This window comes from Theropithecus gelada, chromosome 6 (assembly GCF_003255815.1).
Source record: "Theropithecus gelada isolate Dixy chromosome 6, Tgel_1.0, whole genome shotgun sequence".
NCBI lineage: Eukaryota > Metazoa > Chordata > Mammalia > Primates > Cercopithecidae > Theropithecus > Theropithecus gelada.
Window position 1 is genome coordinate 90,912,924 of NC_037673.1, and position 26,598 is coordinate 90,939,521.

Here is a 26,598-nt window from a genome sequence, read left to right on the forward strand (position 1 = left end):
CCAATCCAGGTGAGAAGTGGCAGGGCCTAAACCAAGGCACTAGCCATGAAAGCCCAGAGCAGACGACAGACAACACAGACATTAAGGAAATAGAATCTACAGGATTAGTGCATGAATAAACATGGAGGATGAATTAAGCAGTGGGAGGTCAAGGATAATGACCAAAGTTTCTGGGCTTGGAGACTGGTTGAATACTCATGTTATTCCACAGAGAAGGAAATATGAAATAAGGAGCAATTATAACAAGGAAGGGGAAAGAGAAACAGGAAGTAATAAAGTGTTTGGTTTCCACCATGTTGTGTATGAGACACCATCAGGATATTAACTGGAATGGGCATGGAGCTCAAAGGGGAGGAAGGGAGGAGGTGTCAAGGATGCCCAGGTTTCTGGTTGGCCCACAACATAAATGACTTAGTAGCTTTGGGAAAGACTTTGTAGTTCTGGAGTGTGGCTTCATTCTTGTTAAAAATAAAAGATGCTGTCTAGGAAATAATACGTATGTTTGAAAAACTCTCATCAAAGAAAAAAATAACTGCTGGTCAGTCCAGAGAATAAAGAGGTGAATTTATATTGTATATGAATATATAAATAAAATATATGTAGAAATATTTATTTCATTATTTAATATTTGATCAATACCAAAGAAGTTTTGTAATATTTGGGTAAGTTACAAAACAAGATAACAAGACAAATATCAGCAAACCCATAACCCTATTTAGGTGTGCCAAGATTTTGCAAAGAAGATAAAACCAAACATGGTCTCTTTGTTTGTTTCTTTTTTGAGACAGAGTCTCACTCTGTCACCCAGGCTGGAGTGCAGTGGTGCAGTCTTGGCTCACTGTAACCTTGTCCTCCCAGGTTCAAACAATCATCATGCCTCAGCCTCATGAGTACCTGGGATTACATGTGTATGCCACCATGACTGGCTAATTTCAAACATGTTTTAAATGAAATATAATTCAGTTAAATTTGGTGGTATGCTGACGACACTCCTGCCAAGTATTTCTTCCTGCAAACCACTTACAAACCAATTATTTTATTTTTGTAAACCCTGTTCTATTTACAAGACAAAAGAGCAAATGGATCTCAAAGAAACAAAGAGATCAATGAAATTACATCAAGATGTGCAATTCTTTTTGCTCTGCTAGCTTTTTGCTTACCTTCCCCTTCAATCATAAGCAGTGATTTTAGTACAAGGTCTTATATTTCCTTGAAATGTCTCCCTTTTATGGAAAATTTCTAAAATCTATTTGGCAATCTGAGACAGAATTTGGCTAAGAGCCATGAGACTTAAATTCACCCTCCTTCTCCTGTTCCTTTTCTGTGCCTTTGCCAGGCAAATGACTAATGGACAAGCTAAGGCAGATTGATTACTGTCTTTCCACATAGAGGGACCTCTATTCCAATTAGCATTTTGGCATAAGTAAAATTAAGTTGGTTGTTTTAACATAATTGCTAGCAAACATTTTACTGCTTCATAAATCAGTCTCAACATTTAATAACTACAATGAGATTTGAATTTTACACTTTATTTCCCATGGCAATACATTGCTGTTTAAAAGTAAGTCCTCCCAATGAGACGAGGTTCTCAAAGTTGCCAGCCTGCTTTTGACACCCTGTCCTTTATTTAATAGACTAGAGGCTTGGGTGTGTCATCAGAGAGAGAGGACATATCCCCTTAGAGATTCAGATGAAGTGCAAAAAAGGAAAAGGCGAGCATGCAAAGGGCACCCTAGGGATGCATATGACTTACCATCCGTAGCAGCAGTCTGAGGTCAACTTTCTAGCCCCATTTGGTTCTTTAGGATTCCAGAACAAACCTACATGTGGGGTAAAAAATAAGTAAATTTTATTGATTTGTGATTAAATGCAAAATCATGTTCTTTAAAGAAACATATAGTATGGATATTATCAACTTTTGACCACTTAAGAGGAAACAGTCTTGGTTACAGAGGGCAGAATAAAGACCTTTTATTCCACTCCTCTTACTTGAGACAACTCAGTGCCAGTGAAAATGAAAAGGAGGAAAACAAAAACTCCACCTTTAATATAATATGGAAGTTGCTGTAGCTAGTAACCACAAACAGAACACACTTATCAAATATTGTGACATTTGGACTGATACAGTCCTTCTCAGATTTTAAACATAATGATTTCCCACTAGTCAACAGTCATCATTTTGAGAGACATTGGCAAAATGGAATCAAGCAGCGTTACTCAGAGGCTCAGGTGGGTCATTGGAGAAAGACGACATGTCCCCTTAGAGATTCAGGTCAGCAACACTGAACAGCTGGGAGGTATAGCCAAAGATGCAACCATGTTCTTTATCATTCCTATCATCTAGGACCTCCCTCCTTGCCCACTTATACCTGAGAGAAACTGGCTGAAGTGCAACAGGCTGAGGAAGGAGAGAGATTTGATACTGCAAGCCTGAATAGAGGATGCGATCTACCTGCCACCAAACACACTCACTGATCCTCTGCAGGTAGCAGAAACATTCAAAGCCATAATAGTGATTGTTAGAATGCAGTCATGCATATGAATCACCTCCACTATCATCCCCAGATAGGCAGAAGACAGATAGATAGATGACAGACAGACAGATAATAGATACACAAAAACATAAGCAAAAGACTAGTGAATATACTTCATGAAGGAACTACCCAGAGAAGTATAGGAAGAATTCAAACCAAAAGTTCCCCCGGTTTCAAAGAAATTAAGAACAAAAGAAAAAGAATTTTATTTTTTTAAAAAAAGGTTACTTGTGAACAGTGACAGGTAATTTGGCCCTTCCAAAAGCCCCACTGAATCTACAGTAAAAAGATTTTCTCTTTAAAATATGAACGCATAAGGACTGGGGATATCAGCATGGAAGTCTTGGAACTTAGAAAGCAGATGGAAACATGAAAACTGCCTTAGCAGAATGAAGGCCAATTTTAAAGTTGTAGGATAAGCTGAGAACAACCTAACTTTATGCAACAGAATTCTCAAAAGCCTTCAGGCCCTTGCCACTAGGGAGAGGAACTGAGAGAGGCAGCAAGAGGAAGGGTCAGAAACCACTGTAGTTTATTATCAACTTGTTATTATTAACTTTCAAATTACAGGCATCTTTCACTTCGATAAAATAGATAATAATTTTCAAAGTAAGGTATAAAAGGGTTTCCCTCCAAAAGAGACTATCAGATAACAAAAGGAGATAGATAAACTGGATTGCTCAGGGATAGGTAAAAGAAAAAGTCAAGATATTATGAAGATTAATCTACCTTAGAAACTCCTAAAATAGAACAAATGCAACCAAAAATAATGAGTTATAAAATGTAAAAACATGAGTAAACCACACTAAATGAAAAGAGATACTTTTCAATATAAAAAATATTGTAGAAAAATTGTCATATGACAGACAAGGAAAACTCATCCAACATAGAACTAATAGAAGGCCCTAAAGAAGAAACAGAACAAATTCTTCAAAAAAAAATCCTGCATATAAGAGAAGAAAGCATTCCTGAAATACAGATTTGAATCTATAGATTAAAAGGAAACACTGTAACCGTGGAAAAAATGATATAAGAACAATGAAACCAAGATATCCTGGTTGAAGTTGCTGAACAGCAAGGATAAAGACTCACAGAGCATCCAGGTAGACAAAGCAAGTCTCATAAAAAAGGAAAGAAATGTCATCACCTCAGACTTCTCCACCTCAACCAATGCTAGAAAAGAATGGATTGATGTTTGTCATGTTCTGAAAGAAAAAAAAATATGTTATCTCAACTAAGTTACCTTTCAATCACAAGAGAAGTCAGGCATTCTCAAGCACTCAAGAACTTGAGAATTCTAGCTCTTCTGAGCCCTGATTTTAAAATCTGGATGACAAACTCTGGCCAACCATGGAATAAATCAAAATAAGGATCTTAGAAAAGAAATCATGGTTTGAAAGGATGATCAATGAACGTCTAATCTACATATAAAGTGAACATTAAATAACCATAGGCATTCTAGTCACAGAACACAGTGCAAATGTCATAAAATTTAACATTTTTAAATTAGCAAGTTTTTTTTTAATGTTGAAGGCACAAGTATATAAACTTATTTATTTTCCCATTTTTTGGCATATGGTCAACAATATCTAAAGTTAGTAATATCTAAAGTTGGTATTGAGATGGTAGCTGTGACAAGTATAACAATTCCAATCTATGATAGCTTTTTATAGCTTCTTTTTTTAGAAATCTCTCTCATAGTGAAGAAATACATATCTGAAACTCAGTGGTTTCTTCATTTCTCGCTACAATCACCTTTTCTTAGGTTAAAGTAAAATTAAATGTAATATTTTAAAGTTGATGCATGTAATATAATCCCAGTATTCTAAATTATGTTTCTTCCTTCCTATCTCTATGTGTGTGTATATATATCTCTAAAAGGACACATACATTTTAAGTATATATGTATAATGATGAACAGAATGATAATCAAATATTCATAATGTTACTTTTTAAGCAGGATTTGGGAAGATGTTAACCTTTGTTTTTTAGGCATGATATGAAATTTTTTGTAACAGTCATGTACTATTTTAACAGAAACAATAAAATCATTCTAAAGAAGGAGTAGGCAGAGGAACTCCTTTTGGAATATAGAGTGCAGCTTTGAAAAGCTATGAATCAATCCTTGACTTCAACATGTGGGATTAGGCTAGTGGGTGGTGGTTAGGGGAGGTGAGAATGAATAGGCGGCAACTCTCGAGATGAGTAAATAAATCCTAGCTGCTAATCTTATGTGGGTGCTCCCCCTGTGTCAGGCACTGGCTATATGCTTTGCATGCATTGCCTCCTTCCATCCCTAAATAACCTACAAAGTAACACTATTCAGGACAGCCACTTACAGTTTTGAAGGCTGAGCACTCCAGGAGACACTATTTGCATTGTCAACCATGTGTTTCTGGCACCCCCGGAGTTGTGTGGTAGACAAGTTGTGCAACTGTATGCAGTGACCATGGCATCATTACCCCTTTGTTTCAGATGAGGAAAACTGAAACCCGTAGGCATTAAGAAGCTTGTCCCAGATCATAAACCTAGGAAGTAGCAGAAGCATGGTCTGACACCAGAAACCACATTTTTAACCAGTGGCCTCCACTGCACAGACCCTGCTGTCCCTGAAGGTGGGAAACAAGAGAAGGATGGAAGGGAGATGGCAGGAAGTAGTGGTAGCAGCAGCCGCCACTCCTGAGTAGTTTTTGGGGCTCTTAATACAGACTCAAATCAGGACATTCTAACTAACCAACAATAGAGGTGCCATTCTGACAATGACAGTTCGTATATGCAAAGGTGCAAAACATCTTTTGATCAGGAATGTTGTGCCTACCATCCTGCTCCCATTCTTGATCAGACTAATTCCTAGTTTTTTCTCCCAGCAGCATCTTCACCTCCACTACAGTCATCTTTAAGGGTGATACTAAAGGGATACCTTCAGGATCATTTTAAAGAAATGCTCAGGCAAAATTGCCGTCTTAACTCACCTTTGCCTCAAATCTTTTGCACCAAAAACTTTAAGGAAAAAAGATTCATTCTGGGATCCTAAAAATGTTGAAGTCATAAAGCAAACAATATTTATATCACTTAGCATAATAATATGAAAATGTATTTCCTAATTAATATTATTTGATGACAGTCAAAACAGTTATTTTATAAAATGACAAATATCAAAATAATCCTGATAACTCAGATATACAAAAGATAAAGTCGTTCAGTGCTCTTCAACCTATCCTTCATGCATATGTGAAAATATACAGAAATTGACCATTAATACACTGTACAACCTGCTCTCTCCCAAGAGAGTCAAGGGTAATGGCTGTGAGGGTGTGGTTCTGTGTGTTATCTTCCCTAACATACTGGGAAGATAATCTTCAGCTCACCTTACTAGCTCCTTCTGACCAGAATTCCTTCCGCAAATTATCACATGCAACTTTATGGACCAAAGCTTCATTCATATGTTAGTGCGAATTGGTTTTGTCTTAACATGGCAATGCCTGACTGAGACCATTCAAGGAACAGGAGTTTTGTTTGAGGCTAAAAGGGTGAGAAATTGGAGAAGATGGATTGGAAGATTTTGGGTTGCTGGGACACCTTTTCTTGCCAAAGGAGAATTGACAGTCCGGGGGCCAAGAAGAGCGGATAAAGAGAGGAAAATGGATTTAGAACAGGATATAAAAGTGGAACAAATTTTAATTTTGCCTAACCATAGGCAGCAGCCTGTATTTCCAAAACATCAAAATTTGCTATAACTCCCTATGACTAAGTTAATATCAAGCTGAAAATGTAAAATTTCCCTCAATTTACCACAATATCCCCATCTAAACTATTTCAAGTTGGTGCTCTAGTTTGAGCCAATGCATTCAACCTGGTTTCTCTCTCATCAGAAAGAGAAGAGAAAAATGAAGAGATTCCTGAATACACTCCAGTATCTACCAACTCATTCTTCAAATGACTTTAGAACTTTGGCCATCAAATGAATGTGCAGGTGTCTACTCTAGTATTACAAATATTATAAAGATATTGATCTCACACCAATTTCCATCTTGCCATTAGATGTGATTCAAGCATCGTGAAGCTTTCTGGAGACATTCACTTCTTCAGGCAAGAGTACCGGCAAATTGAGAAAGCCATTCAAGAATTCATGCCCGCCCTGGAAACCCTTTCCAAGAATTTGGACATGAAGGTAACTGAAAATAGATGGGACTCATATTATGTGTTACTGCCAGAAGTAAGATCATTATAGCTTATCAAAATGCCCAATCAGGTGGTAATTTTTTAAGAGAACTCTTTTCTTCCAAAGGGTGTACTTCTGACAGCTCACTCATGTACACTGTGGGAACAGTCAATTCAATCAACAAATGTTTAATGAATTGTCTGCTGTTTTCCAACACAGTCATCTACTCTAAGCATACACTGCTTGAGTCCACCATTGCTGTTATTGTTTTACTCTCTGGAAGTAGTAAAATGATTTTTACTCAAAGACTATGGAACCAAGGAATATAAACAAAAGAATTTCCTATGGAAGCTATTATTATTAAAAGTCCAACATAAATGTGAATTGTTCATGTTACATCCCTGCTTAAAGCCCTGCAATGGGTTGTATCTCTTACAAAATAACATGTAAGTCCTTTGGTTGGTCTGGATTTTAAAGGCCATCTCTAGACTGACTGTGCTCCTTGACTCACCCTTTATGTCCAGTGATGCTGAGCTCCCTGTAGGTAGGTCCCCACTCACACCAAGATATTACACATCTTCCCCTAGTTCGTGCTCTTTTCTGCCTGAAGTGTCTCTTTTTCATCTTCCCATTGGTTTCACTAAAGTGCAGCCCAATGCCAAGTTTTCTGTGCTCCACTTTGTCACATGTCTTATGCAAAACAATCACTTCTCTTCTCCTCTGAAGTCATCTGGGCAGAGCAAAGTAGAAATCCTCTGGAAATTGGGAATATGAAAGTTTGGCATTTGGTTATTTGTTGGTGGGAGCCAGTTAGTCCAGAGCAGGTGTTACTGAGCACATAGTTTCCTCTAGTCTCATCTGTCATCTGGCTTTCCTTATCTACCTCTTACCCATCTTATTAGGCCCAATTTTTAAACTCTCTTTATTTTTCAAGGTACTCAATCATATCAACAACATATTGAAAAAAAAAAGAATGCTGTTTCCAAGTTACATGGTTTGGTATATAAATCTATTAAATACATTTATAGTTTTTATATTTTCCTGTATCATTATTTATATTTTACTTACTTGACCAGTAAAGAGTCAAGAAAAGTCATTTAAAATCACTAATGTATTGTTACTTTTTTGCTCAATATATAAATATGCACAGCTGTCTATTTTCACAATGAGTTTTACTCTTCATTTATAAAGATGACCATCTTTGTCCCATTTTTAAATGTGTTTTGCTTTAAGTGATATTTTACCTAACGTTAATATTGCTCTGCTGCTTTCTTTTCCTTTGCCTTTACCTATAATTTCTCTTTATAATAAATTGCCTATTATTTTATTTCAAACATTTCCATCTTTAGCCTGTTTTAAGTGTATCTTTCTCCTGTAAATAGCTACTCAAGGACTGTTGGTTGCCCACCCAACACTTAACTATTCAAATCCTTCCATTACTCTCCTCTTTCTTTCATAAGAACTCATTTTATTAAATGCCCATTCTCCTCCTATGACCACCTTTATTAGCAGCTGAATTCTGTTTGACCAAAGCCAATCATGTAGTTTCATTCTCCTTAGAAGTGACTACTTTAGGCATGATTACAGATTGCAATTCTGCATCTATTTTTTAATCCAGTTCTTTTACATAAAGGAACTTTCTCAATGTTTCTGGCAATTTGGAAGGTGCTCTAATCGTAAATTCTAAAACTAGAATTTGTTTTTTTCCTATCCTTAAATGCCCTAAGTCATTTCACTTGGGATTCATTTGTGTTCATGTCAGAATACTATCTGGAAATCTTGGGCCAGTCATGTGTGTTTTCCTCAGAGCCTGATTGTGTATTTAAACATTTATTCAATACGTATTTGTTGATCATTTACCATTGATCACCTAATGTGCACTGAGGATATGGTGGCAGTAGCATACCATATATTGTATTGTAACTGGGGAGACAATAGAGAAGTAAAGATATAATCAAATTAACAGATTAATAAACAAACTAATGGAAATAGCATGTTTTTGTTATATCATTAGATGGCCTATGATCAAAAAGAATATTCTACACAACAGAATGGAACACTCCCTATTATTCTTTCCTTGAAGATAGCATAACTATAATACTCATTTGAACACAAGGCATTTTCAAGTGCAATCATGCTTTACGTTCAAATCTGTTTCCCGGCTCCTGAAAGGAATAAAGTATATTAATGTGAATGCTGGTGGTTTTGTTCATATGCACACAAAAAACCCTCTTGTACTTTGACTAGGTGATGCAGCTCTTAGGAAAGATAGAGACTGCCAATTCTGAGCAAACCTCAAAGTTAAAGATGGTCCAGGGGGATTATCGCCACGAAATGAACCTTTTGGAATTCAAGTAAGTGAATAGAAGATTTTTAATTCTGTTAAGTGCATTCCAAAGAGTTTTGACTAACGAAGCATTAGCATGAAATAAAAACCTATCCCAGGAATTTGAACCTGGCCAAGAAATAAAGCAGTGAACTAACACAGAGAATATTCTACACTAAAGTAATTTATACATTATTTATAATAAAAGAATTATGAAGATTAATCTTGTCATTCACTTTGATTGCACAATGTCTCAACTGAATTGACACAATCATTTTTGCCCTTCCTGTAATTTTTACTTATTATCAATTTTATATTAAAATGTCTCAAAGTAAAGCACTATGGAAAATAATTTCATTCCTCAAGATTATCAAATATTTTAAAAAATGATTTTGATACACAAGCTTTTCCTTTAAGATTCTTTCTAAGGTCCTCTATTTACTCCTTTACATTATTTCTTTTTAAGACTGGTCTCTAGGAGGCGGACCTTGCAGTGAGCTGAGATCTGGCCACTGCGCTCCAGCCTGGGCGACAGAGCTAGACTCTGTCTCAAAAAAAAAAAAAAAAAAAAGACTGGTCTCTACCCCCATCTTAAACTGAATTTTTTCCTCCACTCAATGGAGAAAGCAGTAAAGGAGACAGGGCTCTACAAATGTTCAAATTACTGGCTTCCTTATTATCAAATCCCTTTTTTAAAAAAAAAAAAAAAAAAAAAAAAACATCATTTCCCAGGGTCGTGGTGCAGGCAGAGGGAAATTCTAGTCACTTGGATACTATCTACTGTCCCTTACACTCTTATTCTTTTTCTTCTATGTCTCATGCCATTTGGGTTTAATGCCTTGGTCAAATCCAGTATCCTGATAATACTCTACTTTCTCCATTTTTTCCCGTCTGTACTATATTTTATTAAATCTAAGTGCCACTGAATATAACATGCACCATTATAATTTTGTACCTGTAAGACATGAAGCTAACAATTAAACCACAGCATATCATCATTTTAAGATAGCTCTTGATTTTGGAGATGCTCAAATGTGAAATATGTGTGTCTTACAAGTTGATGTAAAACAATTGTCCTCACTAAAATATGGAGTAGTTGTCGAGTAAACAGAAAATATCCATGTTCTTCATATTCTAAGAAAGCATTCCTACTTTCTTAAATTCTAGCACAATGAAGGTATTCGGTGAATAGCTGTGTGATACTAGATCTAATACCTTTAGCTTGGAATTAAGACAAAGAAAACTGTCCAAAGGAAAAGTAGAAAAGTAATCTGTTTCTAGATATACAGATTAAGAATTGATTGTATAGGGAAGGGATGGGATTTATAAACTGAAATGGGATGAGGTATATTAACAAGTGGAAAACAGAGAAAAAGGAAATGTTTGAGATCCAGGGTTAACTGCTTCATTATTGATGATGCTTATTTTTTCTGTTTGGTACTGTGGGAATTTGGCTTATGGAAAGTCATCTGAGTAGTTAAATCTGAATCTGGACACTTTTATAACAGTGTAAACTTGAATCTTTTTCTCACTTTAAGTAGTGAAGTCTTAACATTTCAGTAGTATTACAGTAGGTGACAGTGAATCTATAAAGCACGCTTTTCCCCAGGCAAATAATTCTAATAATTCATTTTTACACAACTGACTTTTATATTTAAATTTTCTCCGGTTTTAAAAATTAAAAATATGCATTAATTGTAAAAACAACAACAACAACAACAGTGAAAAAAGAGGTCAGCATATCAGCCTTCTGTTGTAATCAATACCAGGGATGTAGCCGTCCTCAATTTCCTGCTTGTTAATATAAATATATAACAGAAAGGATATGTATGTATTACATGTATAGAGGCAGCATGGGTTTTAAAAATAATTTCTATACATATTACTCAATTCTTTGATTTTTCTAGTACATACTGGATATCTCTCCAAATCAGTAAATATTCTAACATTTTTGTAGCTGTACAATCTTTTAACTTATATATGTGCCATAATTAATTCAACCATTTATCTTATTGCTGAATGGATTATGTTTAGTTTATGATCATCACAAAAAACAAAAAAATGTAGTATGTGTATATCCTTAGATATCCTTAAATACTGGCACTTTTATTTTCTATAGGCAAGCTTGCTAGGTTAAAGAGTATATATATATATATATTTTTTTAATTTCATAAATTTCCTTTTTAAAATGTTGTAGGGTTTTACACTTCCACCAGCAATGTATGAGAAGACCTTTCTCTACATTTTAACCAGTGATGAATGTGTTCTCTTTTTAATACTGGCCAAAGGATGAAAAAAACATCTGTTTTAATTTGCATTCCCTTTTACTATTTGAATTTTCTGTGAATTGCCCATTATTATTTATCAAATTTTGTATTGGGATTTTTGTCATTTTCTTATCAATGTGTAGGATTCTTTCACATTAGAGATAGTAACCATTTGACTGAGATATGTATTGAAAATGTATTTTGCTCAAAGAGAAAGACAGGGTTTTTTTTTGTTTTTGTTTTTGTTTTTTCCAGAGCACTTCTGCTTCAATCTAGTGTACTGGATTTAGTTTTTAACAAGGTTAACTTTGAACAAAAATAAGAATAAGTAGTTCTACTACTTAAAAAAAAAAGTAAATTGTCGCTGATGTTAGGATTTTGAGGTACATATAAATTTAAAAATAAAGTAGATAATGTGTAGAATTCGGTTTTTTTTTTTTAAGAAAGAGATTTCTCTGAATAAAGAGATTAACTTTTAAATAAAAGTGTTTTAATAACATTAAAGGTTAAGTTTAGTCAGGCACGGTGGCACACACCTGTAGTCCTAGCTACCCAGGAGGCTGAGGCAAGGAGGATCACTTAAGCCCAGGAGTTTGGGTCACAATGAGCTATCATTGCACCACTGCATGCCAGTCTGGGTGACAGAGCAAGACCCAGTCTCTAAAAAAGTCTTTTAGCAAGGTTAAGGTTAACCTTTGTTTGGCTTGAAGACCAGAAAATTAGACACTACAAGATTGAAGACAGGTAATCTAAGAAACATCCACAGCAGTGACTGGCCCAAGTTCTTTGAAAAGTGTCTCAGAGATGTTGACTGTCCTTTCAAGATTCAAGATCAACAAGAAGCTATTGACTGGTTTCTTTAGCTGTTAGGCTTGAATATGGAGATAATGCTGGAAAATACAAGGACTTACTACCTGATTATGCAAAAACTGCTGACAATGCAACTAAAAATGCAGAACCGTTGATCAATTTGCACGTAAATAATCCTGATGTTAAGGCTGGTGTGAAGGCTAACCTGCTTCAGATTCAATGTCATGATGATCACCTGGTAATGCTTAAGGCAATTCGAATTTTGGCTCAGGAGCACCTGACACAGGGTGCAGTTGCTAAGGCAAATCAAACAAAAGAGGGTTTGCCTGTTGCTTTAAACAAAATATTATTGGTTTTGATGCAGGAGATGCAGTTCTTAATGTAGCTGCTCAAATTCTGCAATTGCTGCATATAGAAGAGCTCAGAGAGCTACAGACAAAAATTAATGAAGCCATAGTAGCTGTTCAGACAATTATTGCTGATCCAAGGACAGACCACAGATTGGGAGAAGTTGGAAGATGAACACTTTAGGACTTCAGCTTCTCACCTATTTAGTACAACTGGGAACCATGTACACTTCTGGCATGTTTGGAAATCAAACGTCACATTTTGGGGGAGGAATCCCAGAAAAGTGACTATGTTCTAGTGCTTTTTTTTCTAATAAAGTTTAGGAAAGTAGGAAAAAAAGAGCAGAGCTGCTGCAGGCCGGGTCCACCTTCACTCAGGGTACCTCTGTGGTTACCAGATGTCAATCATGGAAAATGACCCAGGTACCTTGAGGGTGGGAAAGAAGAGAAGAGCAATACTGAAAAGGTTTCCCCTTGCCACACCTACTCGCAGGTGTCTTGACAAGGAATCCAGGAGCAAATGCCTTCAAAACGCCGAGGTAATTCCATCTCCACCGCCATCCTCATTAGTAAATTGAAATCCAAGACGATGGCTTTCATGTCACCTCACTTGCCAAGATACAATCAAAACCTGTTAAGGCAGGTTGTCAAAATGATACCAGTGGCCAAAACATACAAAGAACCTTGGCTTCCATAGCCACCATTCCTGGCGGCTGAGCACCAGAAACAGCAGCTGAGACACCTCAAAGTTGACATGCGCATTTTTCAAAATTAAAACTATGCATCTGGCCGGGCTTGATGGCTCATGCCTGTAATCCCAGCACTTTGGGAGGCCAAGGCAGGCGGATCAAGAGGTCAAGAGATGGAGAGCATCCTGGCCAACATGGTGAAACCCCACCTCTCCTAAAAATACAAAAATTAGCCGGGTGTGGTGGCGCGCGCCTATAGTCTCACCTACTCAGGAGGCTGAGGCAGAGAATCATTTGAACCCGGGAGGTGGAGGTTGCAGTGAGCAGAGATCATGCCACACTGCACTCCAGCCTTGCAACAGAGTGAGACTCTGTATCTAAATAAATAAATAAACTATGTCTGCAAATTAAAAAAAAAAAAAAGGTTAAATAGGCAATCTTCCCATTTAGAAACATTTACAAATTCAAGTTTAATGGTCAACTAAACTTATATTGAACTTAAAAGCTACAATGTTTTCTGACAGTTTTCCAGTGAATTGCTGGGATTTGGGCACTCATCACTGGATCCGACAAAGACATACATTGAACCCCTCCACTGTTCCTCCTCCTCAGAAGGATCATCCTCAGAGCTTCTGCTAAGTAATGTCCTAAGCCAACTACTTAGTGCTTACATAGCAAAAGTCTTGGCCATCAGGAAATAAAGCTGTCTTTTAACAAGGGTTTGGCAGGGGCAGCCCTTAATAGTCACTCCCTAGATAGCTCTTACTGCTGATGCTTGTTTAGTAGACAGTGATTTATAAGAAAAGAAAAAGTATTTGGTCAACAAAGCAAATGCATAGACTCAAATAATATCATCCAACTTTGAAAACACTACCACAATAGAAAGTTAAAAATTACCCAGTGCAGAGATAGGTCACATTCACCTTTGTATCTTTAGCACCCAGCACATTGAAACAGAAGTAGACGCCAATGAATGAATGAATGATTTTTGAGCACCTATATTATGTACATTGTGTTTTAGAATATCCAAACATAATCCTTGCCACTTACAGTTGGGAAGAAAAAACGTAAGTGAAAAGCTAAACACAGGAAAAGCAAAAGTTAAGACAATGTTAAATGAGATGATATATCAATAGGCAGAAACAATAAATATAGTAATTGTCATTAATGAATGCCTACCAACCACTAGCGCTGCAGATACTCAATGCACCCGGCTCTGCAGGGTAGCTCTTATTTATCCCTATCTTAAAGATGAGGATATCTACAACCATGGAGATTAATTTGCCCAAAATCACACAGCTAGAAAGTGTCTGATTCTAAAGCTCAAATTGTTTTGATCAATTCATGATGTCTCCATCTCACAATTCTATCTATTGAAAACTAATTCTACCACAGAAATTTTAAAAATGGAAAGACCACATTGACTTGGGTGGCTGGGAAACAGGCTATGAATGTATTGGGATTTGAACAATTTGGAATATCCAAGAAACAAAAGTCTTTCTATCAGAGTAGAGGCAGAATTGATTTTTAGTGTCACTAATTAGAAATCATAAAACATTAAGAAGAAATTAGTTTGAGAGTTCTATCTGTAGGTATAAAGTTAGTAGAAAAACAGTATTTCTTGGAACTAATTTTTGGTTTCTGATGTGAAACTTAGAATCTTAGACTCAATCTCTAAAATAAAATAGCATATGGTCTGTCTTAAGCTCTTTTTCAAATATGATTACAAAAAAACTGAAAATATCTTCTGTTTATCAGCAAACGAAAGGCCACTAATTCTTTTTACATTCACAGTTGGTCAAAGCCCTGTCTAAGTTCTTGAGAGGCTGCCAGCAGTAATAGTTTCCAAGAATTCAAAATCTTGGAAAAGTTCATTCAATAGATTTTTTTAACACAAGACACTGGTTTTGGGACATAAGTGCACTGGCAAAACTGGCCTAGGATAGAGCTACATCCTCATTTCTGTACGTCATCCATGACCAAGGAAGGCACACCCTGGCTGCCTTCACCACTAATCCTTCACTGCAGCTCTATTCCTTGTGCTCTGCTGTGTCTGTAGATCTTCACTCAGCTTTCCTTCACTCTTTTGTAACTTTCTCCCTTGCAATTGCTCTCGGTGTATATTTTAATTTGATTAAATCAGCATAAACACTTAAAAACAAAAACATAAAAACAACCAATAGCCCTCATCATCCTAGTGAGGTCTCTAGCTATAATTTAAATGTCTGACTTTTGTGTTTTGAGGAAAAGGAAAGAAAAAGCTCTATCTAATCACCTATCTATCTACATCTAATAGAAATGCTCTTACACCTATTGAAATAGAAGATTTGGGATCTAAAATGTGAATGTCATCTAAGATAGATTCATACTGTTGACATTTTAACTGTAAGTTCTGTAATTAATAGATTATGGCAAATCATGTCCATTATGTCTGGGAAAATCCTATGCAAAGAAAAAGAGTTATACAAACCTTTATTTTACTTATTCTTTTCATCTCTCAAGGAGATTGCTGTTTCAAAAATGCTTTCAAATTTTCATAAACTACCAACAGAGTCCAACTTCTGAGTGTTACTAGGAAAATTAATTCTCAATTGCAAGCAAATCTCATAATAAAAGGATCATAAGTAGTAATTCATTCTTTATGGCTTTAATTTCAGAATTTTAATTACTGATATGCCCTTCCAGAGATACTACATGGGCATATTTAATGGTTCCTTGGTTTTCAGAGGGAAGTTAATATTGTATCAGTGATAAAAGAGTAAATGCTCTCATTTATTTGTTATACAGTAAAGGTGAGCACTGAAGGCTGGATTCTCAATTGTAAAGCTATCTCTTGATTACCTGGGGATTTACTGGGCCCCTAAACTATGACTATTAATTAATACTTCCACCAGAGGCAGGGAAAGGAAGATGAAAACCAAAATAGATTAGATTTCTAAATAAATTCACAAATCTATGATTTGTTATTTGTCAGCAATGCTAATAAAAGATACTTAATGAGAAAGAATGATCCATTTGTTCATTTAGCCAACTATTTACTGAACACTCATTATATTCCAGGCATTGTTCTCAGCCATAAACAATGCAAAATTCTTGCTTTCATGGAGCTTAAGTTTCAGTGGAGGAGATAGAACACAAATTAGTGTATGTCAGATGGTGATGAGAATTTTGGAGAAAAATTAAGTAGGGTAAGAGAATAGGAAGTTTCAAATAAGGAGAAAGAGTTCTATTTTTTAAGGTGGTGTATGAATGTAAATCTGAATGAAATGAGGGCAGGAGCCAATAGATATTCTGAGGAAGAGTATTCCAAATAGATAAAACAATTGGCTAAAATAAGGGAGTCTACATATTCAGTGGGTGGGTTTATTTGTCTGAGATCCAATAGCTGTTAACCAATAGCACAGGTGATTGGGAATCGTAAGTAGACTAAAGAACACAAATAGAAGCCAACTCCGTCGTCTGCAGCGTTGAGGTACTCAACAGTCAATCAAGATATGCCTCATATCTATGTGAAAAATATCACTCTGTGTCAAAAATAATGAGAGAATTCAGAGGACGAAGATCAGAATTTAGCTATTAGACTGTAACTAATACAACTATTGGAAAATGAACTTACATTTCCCATTCCTTGGTTTCATCGAGTCAGGTTTTCTCAACCTTGGCACTATTGGTATTTTGGCTGGATCATTCTTTGTTGTGGGCCTCTCCTATGCATTAAGAGGTTTCTCAGCATCCCTAGTGTCTACCCACTAGATGCCAGTAACATCTCTCCGTTGTGACAACCAAAATTGTCTCCAGACATTACCAAATTTCCCCTGGGGGCGAGAAGGTGGGAGGGGGCAATTGCCTCCAGTTGAGAGCCATTAGCCTAAAAGCAGTGATTTCACAGAACTTGTATTTTCTAACAATTAGCCCAAACACTTTTTCCAAAGAGAAAGAGAGGCATGTACATGCAGTGTATGTCCAGGATGATTTAATCATTAATTTCCAATGATAAACATCACAAACTAAATTATATGCATATAATTTTGTCTGAAAACATCAGAGCAATTATTAATTTAACAGTCTGTACCATACATTGTAAAACAGTCTGAATACTTTCAATAACAAACATTGTTCTTGCCAATCTAAAAGTTTTACCTATTCTAAAAGGGAATTTGAAGCCGACATCTTATCACGAGCAAGTCGTATGCAGAAAACACACAGAAACCACTCACAAGTCCCCATCCCTCATCCTACCTCTTCCCAGGCCCATACCTGATTTAATTCAGATTGGAATCCCCTCTCTCCTCAAACTCGCAGCCACTCTACAGTGACTTTTCAACTGATGATATATAATTCCAACCCTTTTATCCACTTCCATTTTTAAAAATCCTTCATTCTCTGTTAATACTTCTATGGTGCAGCATCTTGACAGGTCCCATAGGTCCCTTCCTGTACCTCTATTACTTCTGTTTTTGCCCCACATGAGTAATTCAGGGCCTCTTTAAATGCCCCCTATAAAAAATCCACTCACATAGACTCATTGGTAGCAATGGGGACTTTATGGAAGATTTTGCCTGAGACAAAGGCAACATAAAGTCCCCCTTGGCGCATTTCCCAGGTTCTTTGGGGGCTTTCTCCCTCCACTTGCCTGCCTCTGACCTTTCTCTCCTCTGCTAGACAGTGCAGGTCCTCTCTGCCCCTGATCCTCTCCCAGTCACATGCTGGCACTTAGCAGGAGTCAGCAAACTGTCACCCTTAGCCACATCTACCCACAGCTAAGAATGGTTTCTATGCATTCTAATAATTAAAGAACTATATTTCATGACATGTGAATATTACATAAAGTTTGATTAGACTATAACCATACTCATTTCTTTACATACTATCTGTGGCTGCTTTCCCACTGCAATGGAGCATTGAGTGGTTGCAACAGAAAACATATGGCCCACGATGCCTAAAATATTTACTATCTGGCCTTTGACAGACAACTCCTAGCATGAGTAATAGTCCCCACCCCAAGTGAACTTATCAAAGTATTTCCTCCACACACAACCAGTGAGCCCCAGGCCATGAGAGCAATTCTGCATGGATAACGCTACATTTCAGTGTGGCTGTGGTTAGCTCCTAGCCGACAGTGCTCCTGTCATGTGTGTATGTATTTTAGGGTATGTAGAGGAGGTGTTAACAGTAGCTGGACTGAACTCAAGCTCAGGACAGGAACCCAGAGTGTACTTACCTTGCCTCTGCACCTCCCATTATCACCCCACAAATACTTGGCTAGGCACATTGAGTCTTATCACCTCAAAAAACTGCAGACTTCTTCAACACTAATTTTTTATGTTTAAATTCACTTATTAAAATGAAACAAAACATTTTTTCCCTTAGATTTAATTCACTTTCAAGTAATCTGTATGAAGAAGTTGAGAATAATAAAAAATGGACAGAAAACCAATTTCTCAAATATAGAAAAGACCATCTGGGCCATATAAATGAATGTCTGAAGGTCCTACAGGAGAAACTGGTGAGGAGTTCTGTTATTTTGTGAAGTAAACACCTGCATGGTCCTTGTTAGCAGGGAGTAAAGGTCTGGGAGGTTGCACTTCTACGTTTATGGTAATCTTCACTGCTTCAGTCACTTTTTTTTTAAGCACCACAATAGGAGCCCAGAGGCCTGTCTTCTGGTCCTGTTTGCTACTCCCCAACTCTGCAAACCTGTCTTTCTCAGAGTGTGCTCTACCCATATCAAAAGAATCTGAAGAGATTTAAAAAAAAAATACAGGCCTGTAATCCCAGCATTTTGGGAGGCCGAGACGGGCGGATCACGAGGTCAGGAGATGGAGACCATCCTGGCTAACACGGTGAAACCCCGTCTCTACTAAAAAATACAAAAAACTAGCCGGGCGACGTGCCGGGCGCCTGTAGTCCCAGCTACTCGGGAAGCTGAGGCAGGAGAATGGCGTAAACCCGGGAGGCGGAGCTTGTAGTGAGCCGAGATCCGGCCACTGCACTCCAGCCTGGGCGACAGAGCAAGACTCCGTCTCAAAAAAAAAAAAAAAAAAAACCAGATTGCCACCCCAGCCCTAGGGAATCTGACTCTCTAGGGGCCTCCCCTGGGAATCAGTGGTTATAGGCACACTCCCCGGGTGATGTGCAGACAAATCATTTGACTTTTCTGGAGATCTGTTAGTAGATTAAAGGTTTCCAAAACTCCTTTTTCAGATCAGACCATGTAAAGACAGCGCCAAGCTTTGGGGTGAGGCTACCAAGGTACATGAGAAATATACTTATTTCAAGAGTCCCCTGTTCCACTGCAACCATCACATCTTACCCAATAGGAAGGCCATCACTGTGGTCAATGGCTGCCAGTCCTGCAGTTGACTAAAGATGTTTTGAGAACTTAGGTAGAGAGACTTCAGGCAGAGGCAGCTCAGGAAATAATGTCCCCAGCTCCAACCTGAGTTTGTAAATAGCTGATAGAGCTACAAAGGAGTCCAAGAGTTGGAGATGAACAAAGCTTTATCGCTGGTAAGGCTATTGAAGTATGTGTGGTGAGATCGCAGTTGCCAAGTGGGGCTGCTAGCTCTTCACTCCTGAATTAGGCAGATTCCTTTACCAGTTATAGGCGGCACTAGGTAACCATGGGGTCATCGTGCAGGCAGAAACCTCCCACCATAAGGAACACAGAGACTGGAATCCACCAACTCTTATTCCTGAGGTAGATGGGGCCAAAGTGAGGAGAACCAAAGGGGTCATACCTGCCATGCCCAGCTCCTGCTCTCAGATTCCCTGTGGAGAAGTGAGGAGAAAAGCGGCTGATTATCCTAAGGCTGCCTCTGCAGTCCCTACCTTGGTTGCACATTAGAATCACCTGGAGAGTGCTTAAATCCTATCAGTTCTTGAGCTCCATCACAGACCAATTAAATCAGAATTTCTGGGCGCGGGGTATGATCCAGGTGATTCTAGTAAATGACTGGAATGACGAATCACTATTCTAGCTGAAGTCTGTCCACATGGAGGTATATAATTCGAAGGAGGATGTGCAAGGAGCTCAGGAAAAGCGGTATCTAAAATATCTTTGAATATTAGACTAAAATGCCAAATTCTCAAGGAATCTGGGCCACACTACAGCTCTTTTCTTTTATTCCATAACATGTTGAATTCCAGAAACTACAAATGAACAGGGCCAAAGGGATTAACTCTTATACTTATGAACACAGTTTTAGATACAAAGGAACTTGGTTTGAATTTTCATGCTCAGCATGGAAAAATGAATGTTAAAAACATTTTCTCTAAGCTGAAGGATAAATCCATGTACGTTTCAGAAGTTTTATCCCATAATCTCTTTTACAGGAAAAGTCTGAAAATAAAATGGAAGAAAAACTGCTGCAGCTTTCAAGCAAAGTAGAGAATTTCATTAACACAGAGAAACAGGAAACACAACTAAGTAAAGTAGAGCAAATGGAAAATAAATTGTCCAAAAAGATGGAACAAATGGAAAAGCAGATCTGGGGTGAATTAGAGACAATGCAGAATGAATATCAATCAGGTAGAATATCTGTCCTTTCCTGTTCAATCCCTCAGTCTTCCACTTTGAGCTAATGGTCAGGGATCAATCTTGTCATCAGTGACATCCTTATGTATTTAATCCACTTTTCTAAATATCCTGTAGAATATGAGTATTATACTGGAAGGCATATAAATAAATTAACTTTCTTCACTCATACTTGGAATGTCACAGGCCTGCCATTGGCGTGAGATTTTTTTTTTTTTTTTTTAACTAAGATCATAGAATCATGGAATTGTCAGACTTGGAAAATCCTTGGAGATACCCAAGACGTGACTTGTGGGTATGTTATGAAATTAAGAGCCTAAATCAAATGTCCTTCTCATTCAACTACAAGTAATGAGCTTGGACAGATGTCAGACTGGAGACCTGACCTTTAGAAGTGAGAAAGAGGGATGAATTAGTAGAGTCCAGTATAATGACTGCTTTTCTTTTAAAGAAGCTAATGGCAGCAGTGTCAAGCTGAGCTAACATCAAAGAGGATTAATTTGAAAGGCTCTTCTACTTTGTCAAAGGGAAGGACGTGGGATAGGTGCTGTGGAGCAGCCATCTGCCTTGAGTCATAATTCTGAGAGAATTACCAGGGCTCAGAAGAATTTCTTTACTAGAGAAAGTCCCAAGTAATTTTTTTTCTTTTTTCTTCTAGATCTCAGAAAAATTCATGTGTAAATTCTACCAAATTTGGTCCTGTAGAGAGATACATTGGAGGTGCCTTGGGAGGACATGATGGTCTCAATCTGCCAGATGTTCCTGGCATATAAGTAGAATTTGCTGCCTGGAAGTTCAACCCTCACAATATACCCCTCCCACCGTCATATCAAAATAATGAATTATCTGGCCAGGAATCATGTCCCAAACTTAACTGGCCCTTCTTTTAAAGGCCCTGCTTTCTGTTTAACTATCAGAGGTTTAATTGTACCTATTCCATTAGTAAAACTTCATTCCATTAGTGAACTGAAAAGGAATTTACCATCTGCAAGTTCTTTCATTTTACTAACGAGGAGGAGTTCTAGAAAGTGGGAACTTCAAATTAACGGTTTGCTGCTTTATGCCTTTAATAAAAATGTGTTGAGAAACGACTATGTGAAAGGCCCCAGTGAATAACAAATGGGTTGTGCCCTAAGACCTTGAGGTTTGATAGGTCTGTGGTCATGAGTGACTAGACGTAAGAGATATACAAAGTGCCGGGAGGGAGGAGGGCAGCAGGGGGCTGCTCTGAGGTCCCTCAAATGGGCTACTTTCAGAGAAGTTTTAAAATCTCCTCTGGGATCTTTACCTTCAATTTGGTAACAAGACTGAAAAAAAAAAATCATACAAATCTCTTGTCAAAGCATACGGAAAGAATAAAATATTTTAAATTTCTCTCTTGCAATATAGAATTATGCAATGTATTTGCGGAGAGGAGGAGAAAAATAATTAATTTCACAATGAAACCAGATAACCAGATATAAGTTGAAACACTATTGTGAATGAATCTTCATGACATACAAGAAACAGATTATGTACAATTTTTGGCTGGTTTTAATAGCATTTAATGCCCTTTGAATTAAATAATAATCAATTATGGTAGGACTGCCAATTAGCAACTTTTTTAAAAAAAGTTCTAATGCATTGTTTAAGTGTACCTATTCTTTTACCTTCTTACAGGATTTAAATCAATTCATGACTCTCTCAGCTCTCTCCAACAAATACAGAAAACAAAGATGGATTTAGAGAAATGTAAAGTACAGAAAGACCTGAAGAAATTACAGCGTAAGATAGTGGAACTCCAGGAAGTATAAACCTTTTCAGTCATCTTCTTTTTCACCAGCCAATGGAGTGATTCGTTGGGAAAAGTTCTGAAGAAGAAAGTTACTATCTCTGGGATGTTTACTGCTTCTAATGTCTCCTTTTAAGGAGATGAATGTACCAGAAAAAATAATAAAGCACAGAAGCTTTGGATGTCTTGCATTTACTAATGAAAAAACTAAGAAATTTCCTTATATATCTGCCTCTCTCTCTCTATATATATATATATATAGATAGATAGATATGTATGTGTGTGTATATATATATATAAATCTACAAATAACGAAAAAGGAATCTACATAAGGTACATGAGTGAAGTAGGCCAGTTGTAATACATTAAAAATGACAGGAGCTCTGGCAAGTTGGAGAGCACGTACTCTGTCTAAAACTAATAGCTACTATGTAGTGACAGTTCATGACTAACATATATATATATATATATATATATATAAAATCCATTATTATCCAAAATTCCATTTTTCAAGAGAAATCCCTCTATTTTTAAGCTTTAGCAACTAGTTCAAAATAGTTCTCAAACTATGTGAGATGCCTGTGGAGCAGATATGACCTAGTGGTCAGTTTGCAACTTCTAATCTCAATGTTTGTAGCAAGTTTAACTTATGCATATTTAAAATATATTTCCCTTGTGCTCATTATGTACCAGAATTATAAGCAATTAAGAGCCAAACCATGCAAAATAAGAGAATACAACAGCTTCCATGAAAACATATCCAGCGTAATTTGACCTAGGCGCTAAATTCAGAAGTACTTCATAAATGCTAGTTTCCTATATAATTAAAAATTGTCGGCCAGGTGCGGTGGCTCACGCCTGTAATCCCAGCATTTTGGGAGGCTGAGGTGAGTGGATCACCTGAGGTCAGGAGTTTGAGACCAGCTTGGCCAACATAGTGAAACCCCTTCTCTACTAATAACACAAAAATTAGCCAGGTGTGGTTGCGTGCGCCTGTAATCCCAGCTACTCAGGAGGCTGAGGCAGGAGAATCACTTGAACCCAGGAGGCAGAGGTTGCAGTGAGCCGAGATCATGCCATTTCACTCCAGCCTGGGAGACAAGAGTGAAACTCAGTCTCAAAAAAAAAATTGTTTAACTTTTCTAGATATAAATATTAAATGTAGAGCCTAATACTGAGCAGTAAATTCATGAAAAATAAAAACGAACTATTCATGATATGCACTCTGCTATAACAAGGACTAATTTCTAATCACAGAACTTTTGTAAACTTGGCAATGGGACCTTTGCTTCCAACTTAGGCTCCTTCCTTGGCTTAGGGAAGAAAAGTGACAACTTCTCCCCTAATACAGAACAAGTTTACCTTCTAAGTAAGTTTTTGACTAATGGTCACTTCTATAATTTTTTAACTGTATGAAACATCTCTTTTTATTGCTATTAATAACCCACATGCAGCATCATTGAGTCTATAATTGAAGGGATTTTCATAGCAGAATTTCACTTAAGAGTTTAAAATGCAGTATGTTTAGTGATGATATGGTATCCAATGAAAAAGTAAGAAATATTAAAATAATGCAATAGTAAGTGTCCTTTGTAACCAAGTATCATGCTAAGACAAAAGGCTAATATCCCAAGCAATCACAAATAACTCTTACAAGTAAATAAGAAAATAATCAATCAATTTTTTTTCAAAATGGGCAAAGGATATGAACAGGCAAGCCATAGAAGAATATGATAATATGAAGGTATGAGAAGAAGTCCAACTTTACTGTTAAATAAATAAAAATTAAAGAAACCTGTAGCTACTGTTTTCAAGACTGGCAAAGAGTAAAGTGATTGATAATATTGGGCTGGCAAGGGTGGAGAAAAAGTGCACTCTTCTACATTATTGGCAAGTCTATAAATTGGTTCAATGATTTAGATGGCAATTTGAAAACATCTGTTAACATTTTTAAATGTAAATATCTTTTGATCCTGCAATTCATGGCTAGAAATTTATATTACAGGGGAAAAATACTCCCCAAGTGTGCAAAGATATATGAATAAGAAGGCTTATTACAGCATCATTTGTTACAGTTTAAAAAAAAAAAAAAAGGAAAAGAAACACCAAAACCAGAAAACACCCAAATATAAGGAATTGATTGATTAAATGATATTAACCAGACCACTCCCTCCACCACCCAATGCTGGACAGCACTTTAAAAAGAACACAGAAAGATGTCCAAGACACACTGTTAGGTGAAAAAGACAAGTTTAAAAGCAATATGGATATGATCCACTTTTGTGATAAAATGTTTTAACTAAGTTAAACATAATATGCATATACTGTATACCAAAAAAGGTAAGAATTTACAACAAACCTATTGGATTCTATTTTTTAAAAAACTTCTGTTGTCTACATTAAGGATTTATGAAAGCTTTTATATTTTTATATAATATTTTTGTTTCTACTAAAAATATTTTATAAAAACAACAACAAATATAATAGGCTGAAAGAGTCTTTGTAATAAATAAATGATTTTAGGGAGTGTTAAATTAGGAATTAATACAGACTAACAGTCAAGTCATCTCACTCCCTTTTTGCTCTACAGACATGGCTACAAAAGCAGACGACACACAGCAACTGAAAAAAATATATATATTTTCTCCTTGTTCTAAATGTTCTAAATTAATCAATCAATTAATGTTCTAAAATGTTCTAAATTAGATTGTAGTTCATATAATAGTGTAAAATCAGGCCAAAAGTTTTCCCGGAATAGATCTTTCATTGTTATTGGCCAGGACAGTAACATGTGGGGCAGTAAATCAAAGGATCAAAGAATCCTCTACCACCACTCTCCTACTTGGGATGCCAAATTGAGGTGTTCACAGGTTTGCACAGACTCTACATAGTCAAAGAACTATGCTCATTGAGCAGGTGGACCCAGGTTACTCAGAGTCTAAAGCTTATGATGTTTCAGTTTGTTATTGATGTACTGTCCTGATGCCAGATGAGTTAGCACAGAAGTCTGTAAGAATATTCCTGGAAGCCCCTGCTACATCAGGAAAGCCAGTAGTAACTCCATACAGAAGTGACTGTGAACAACATGAATATATCCCTGTAATTCAAATGTATCCCCAACTCAACTTCTCTTTGTCCACAGCCACTCCAGCACCACCTGACATCAAGGGAAATTGGAGTGAAAAGAGGCAGCAGTCTTAATAAGTGGTATTCATCAATTATGTTTAAAATGTCTTACTTCTGTAAATTTGACAATGATCTTGTAAATACATGGCTAGGGCTACTGCAAGCAGGAGCCCCTGAAACTTAAAAGCCATTGTTTCACAGTAAATTCACCTCTGTTCAAGGGTCCAGTGGAGCACTGGGCCTCCCTCCCCTTGCATTTATTTTGACAGAGATCCAAAAAGATAAATAAAACTATCCTCCTAAAGAAGCTCAATATACATGGCACTTTATTCCATATCAAACAATATTACTTAATCCTTTGGGAAACGTCAGACTTCTTTTCCCACAAATATAGGATGATTGAGCACTGCAGAATCTGCAATCCAGATCCACACTACAGATTTGAGGCATATGTTAAAATATTCTCAGGTAGTTTTGACTTTAAGTACAAACACCATTTAAACAGTCTTGGATAGTCAAGGGTCCTGCTGCCCTTAAATTTTCTGTTGTTTCCTTCCTATTATCAACACTTGCTCTTAGAAAACATAGAGGAAAAGCCCCTTGACATTAGTTTTGACAATGACTTTTTGGATATAACACCAAAAGCACAGGCAACAAAAGTAAACAAGTGGGATTACATCACATTAAAAAGTTTCTGCACAGCAAAGGAAACAATCAGCAAAATGAAGGAACCTATGAAATGGGAGAAAATATTTGCAAACCGATTATCTGATGGGGAACTAGTATCCAAAAGCATATAAGGAACTCAACAACTCAATATTGTGCCAAAAGCACAAATAACCTGATTAAAAAATGGGCAAAGGACCTGAATAGACATTTTTCCAAGAAGATATACAAATAGCCAACAGATATATAAAAACTCAAATGACAACAGGTGTTGGTGAGGCTGTAGAGAAAAGGGAACCCTCGTGCACTGTACGTGAGAGTGTAAATTCTCTCTCTTTTTTTTTTTTTGAGACGGAGTCTTGC

The 26,598-nt window shown here is 36.9% G+C and overlaps 1 protein-coding gene and 1 pseudogene across 1 annotated transcript in view; both read left to right on the forward strand.

The window, feature by feature from the left end:
- The window catches only part of FAM81B (family with sequence similarity 81 member B), a 51,506-nt gene extending 28,881 nt beyond the window's left edge, over positions 1-22,625 (forward strand). The window contains exons 6-10 of the mRNA XM_025388219.1: positions 6,576-6,705; positions 8,944-9,050; positions 18,506-18,641; positions 20,471-20,666; positions 22,332-22,625. Coding sequence (XP_025244004.1) covers positions 6,576-6,705; positions 8,944-9,050; positions 18,506-18,641; positions 20,471-20,666; positions 22,332-22,465 — 703 coding nt within the window. The 3' untranslated portion in view covers positions 22,466-22,625. The remainder of the gene's footprint in view (positions 1-6,575; positions 6,706-8,943; positions 9,051-18,505; positions 18,642-20,470; positions 20,667-22,331) is intronic.
- LOC112626142 lies at positions 10,194-12,621 on the forward strand (annotated as a pseudogene).
- Positions 22,626-26,598: the final 3,973 nt, after the last annotated feature.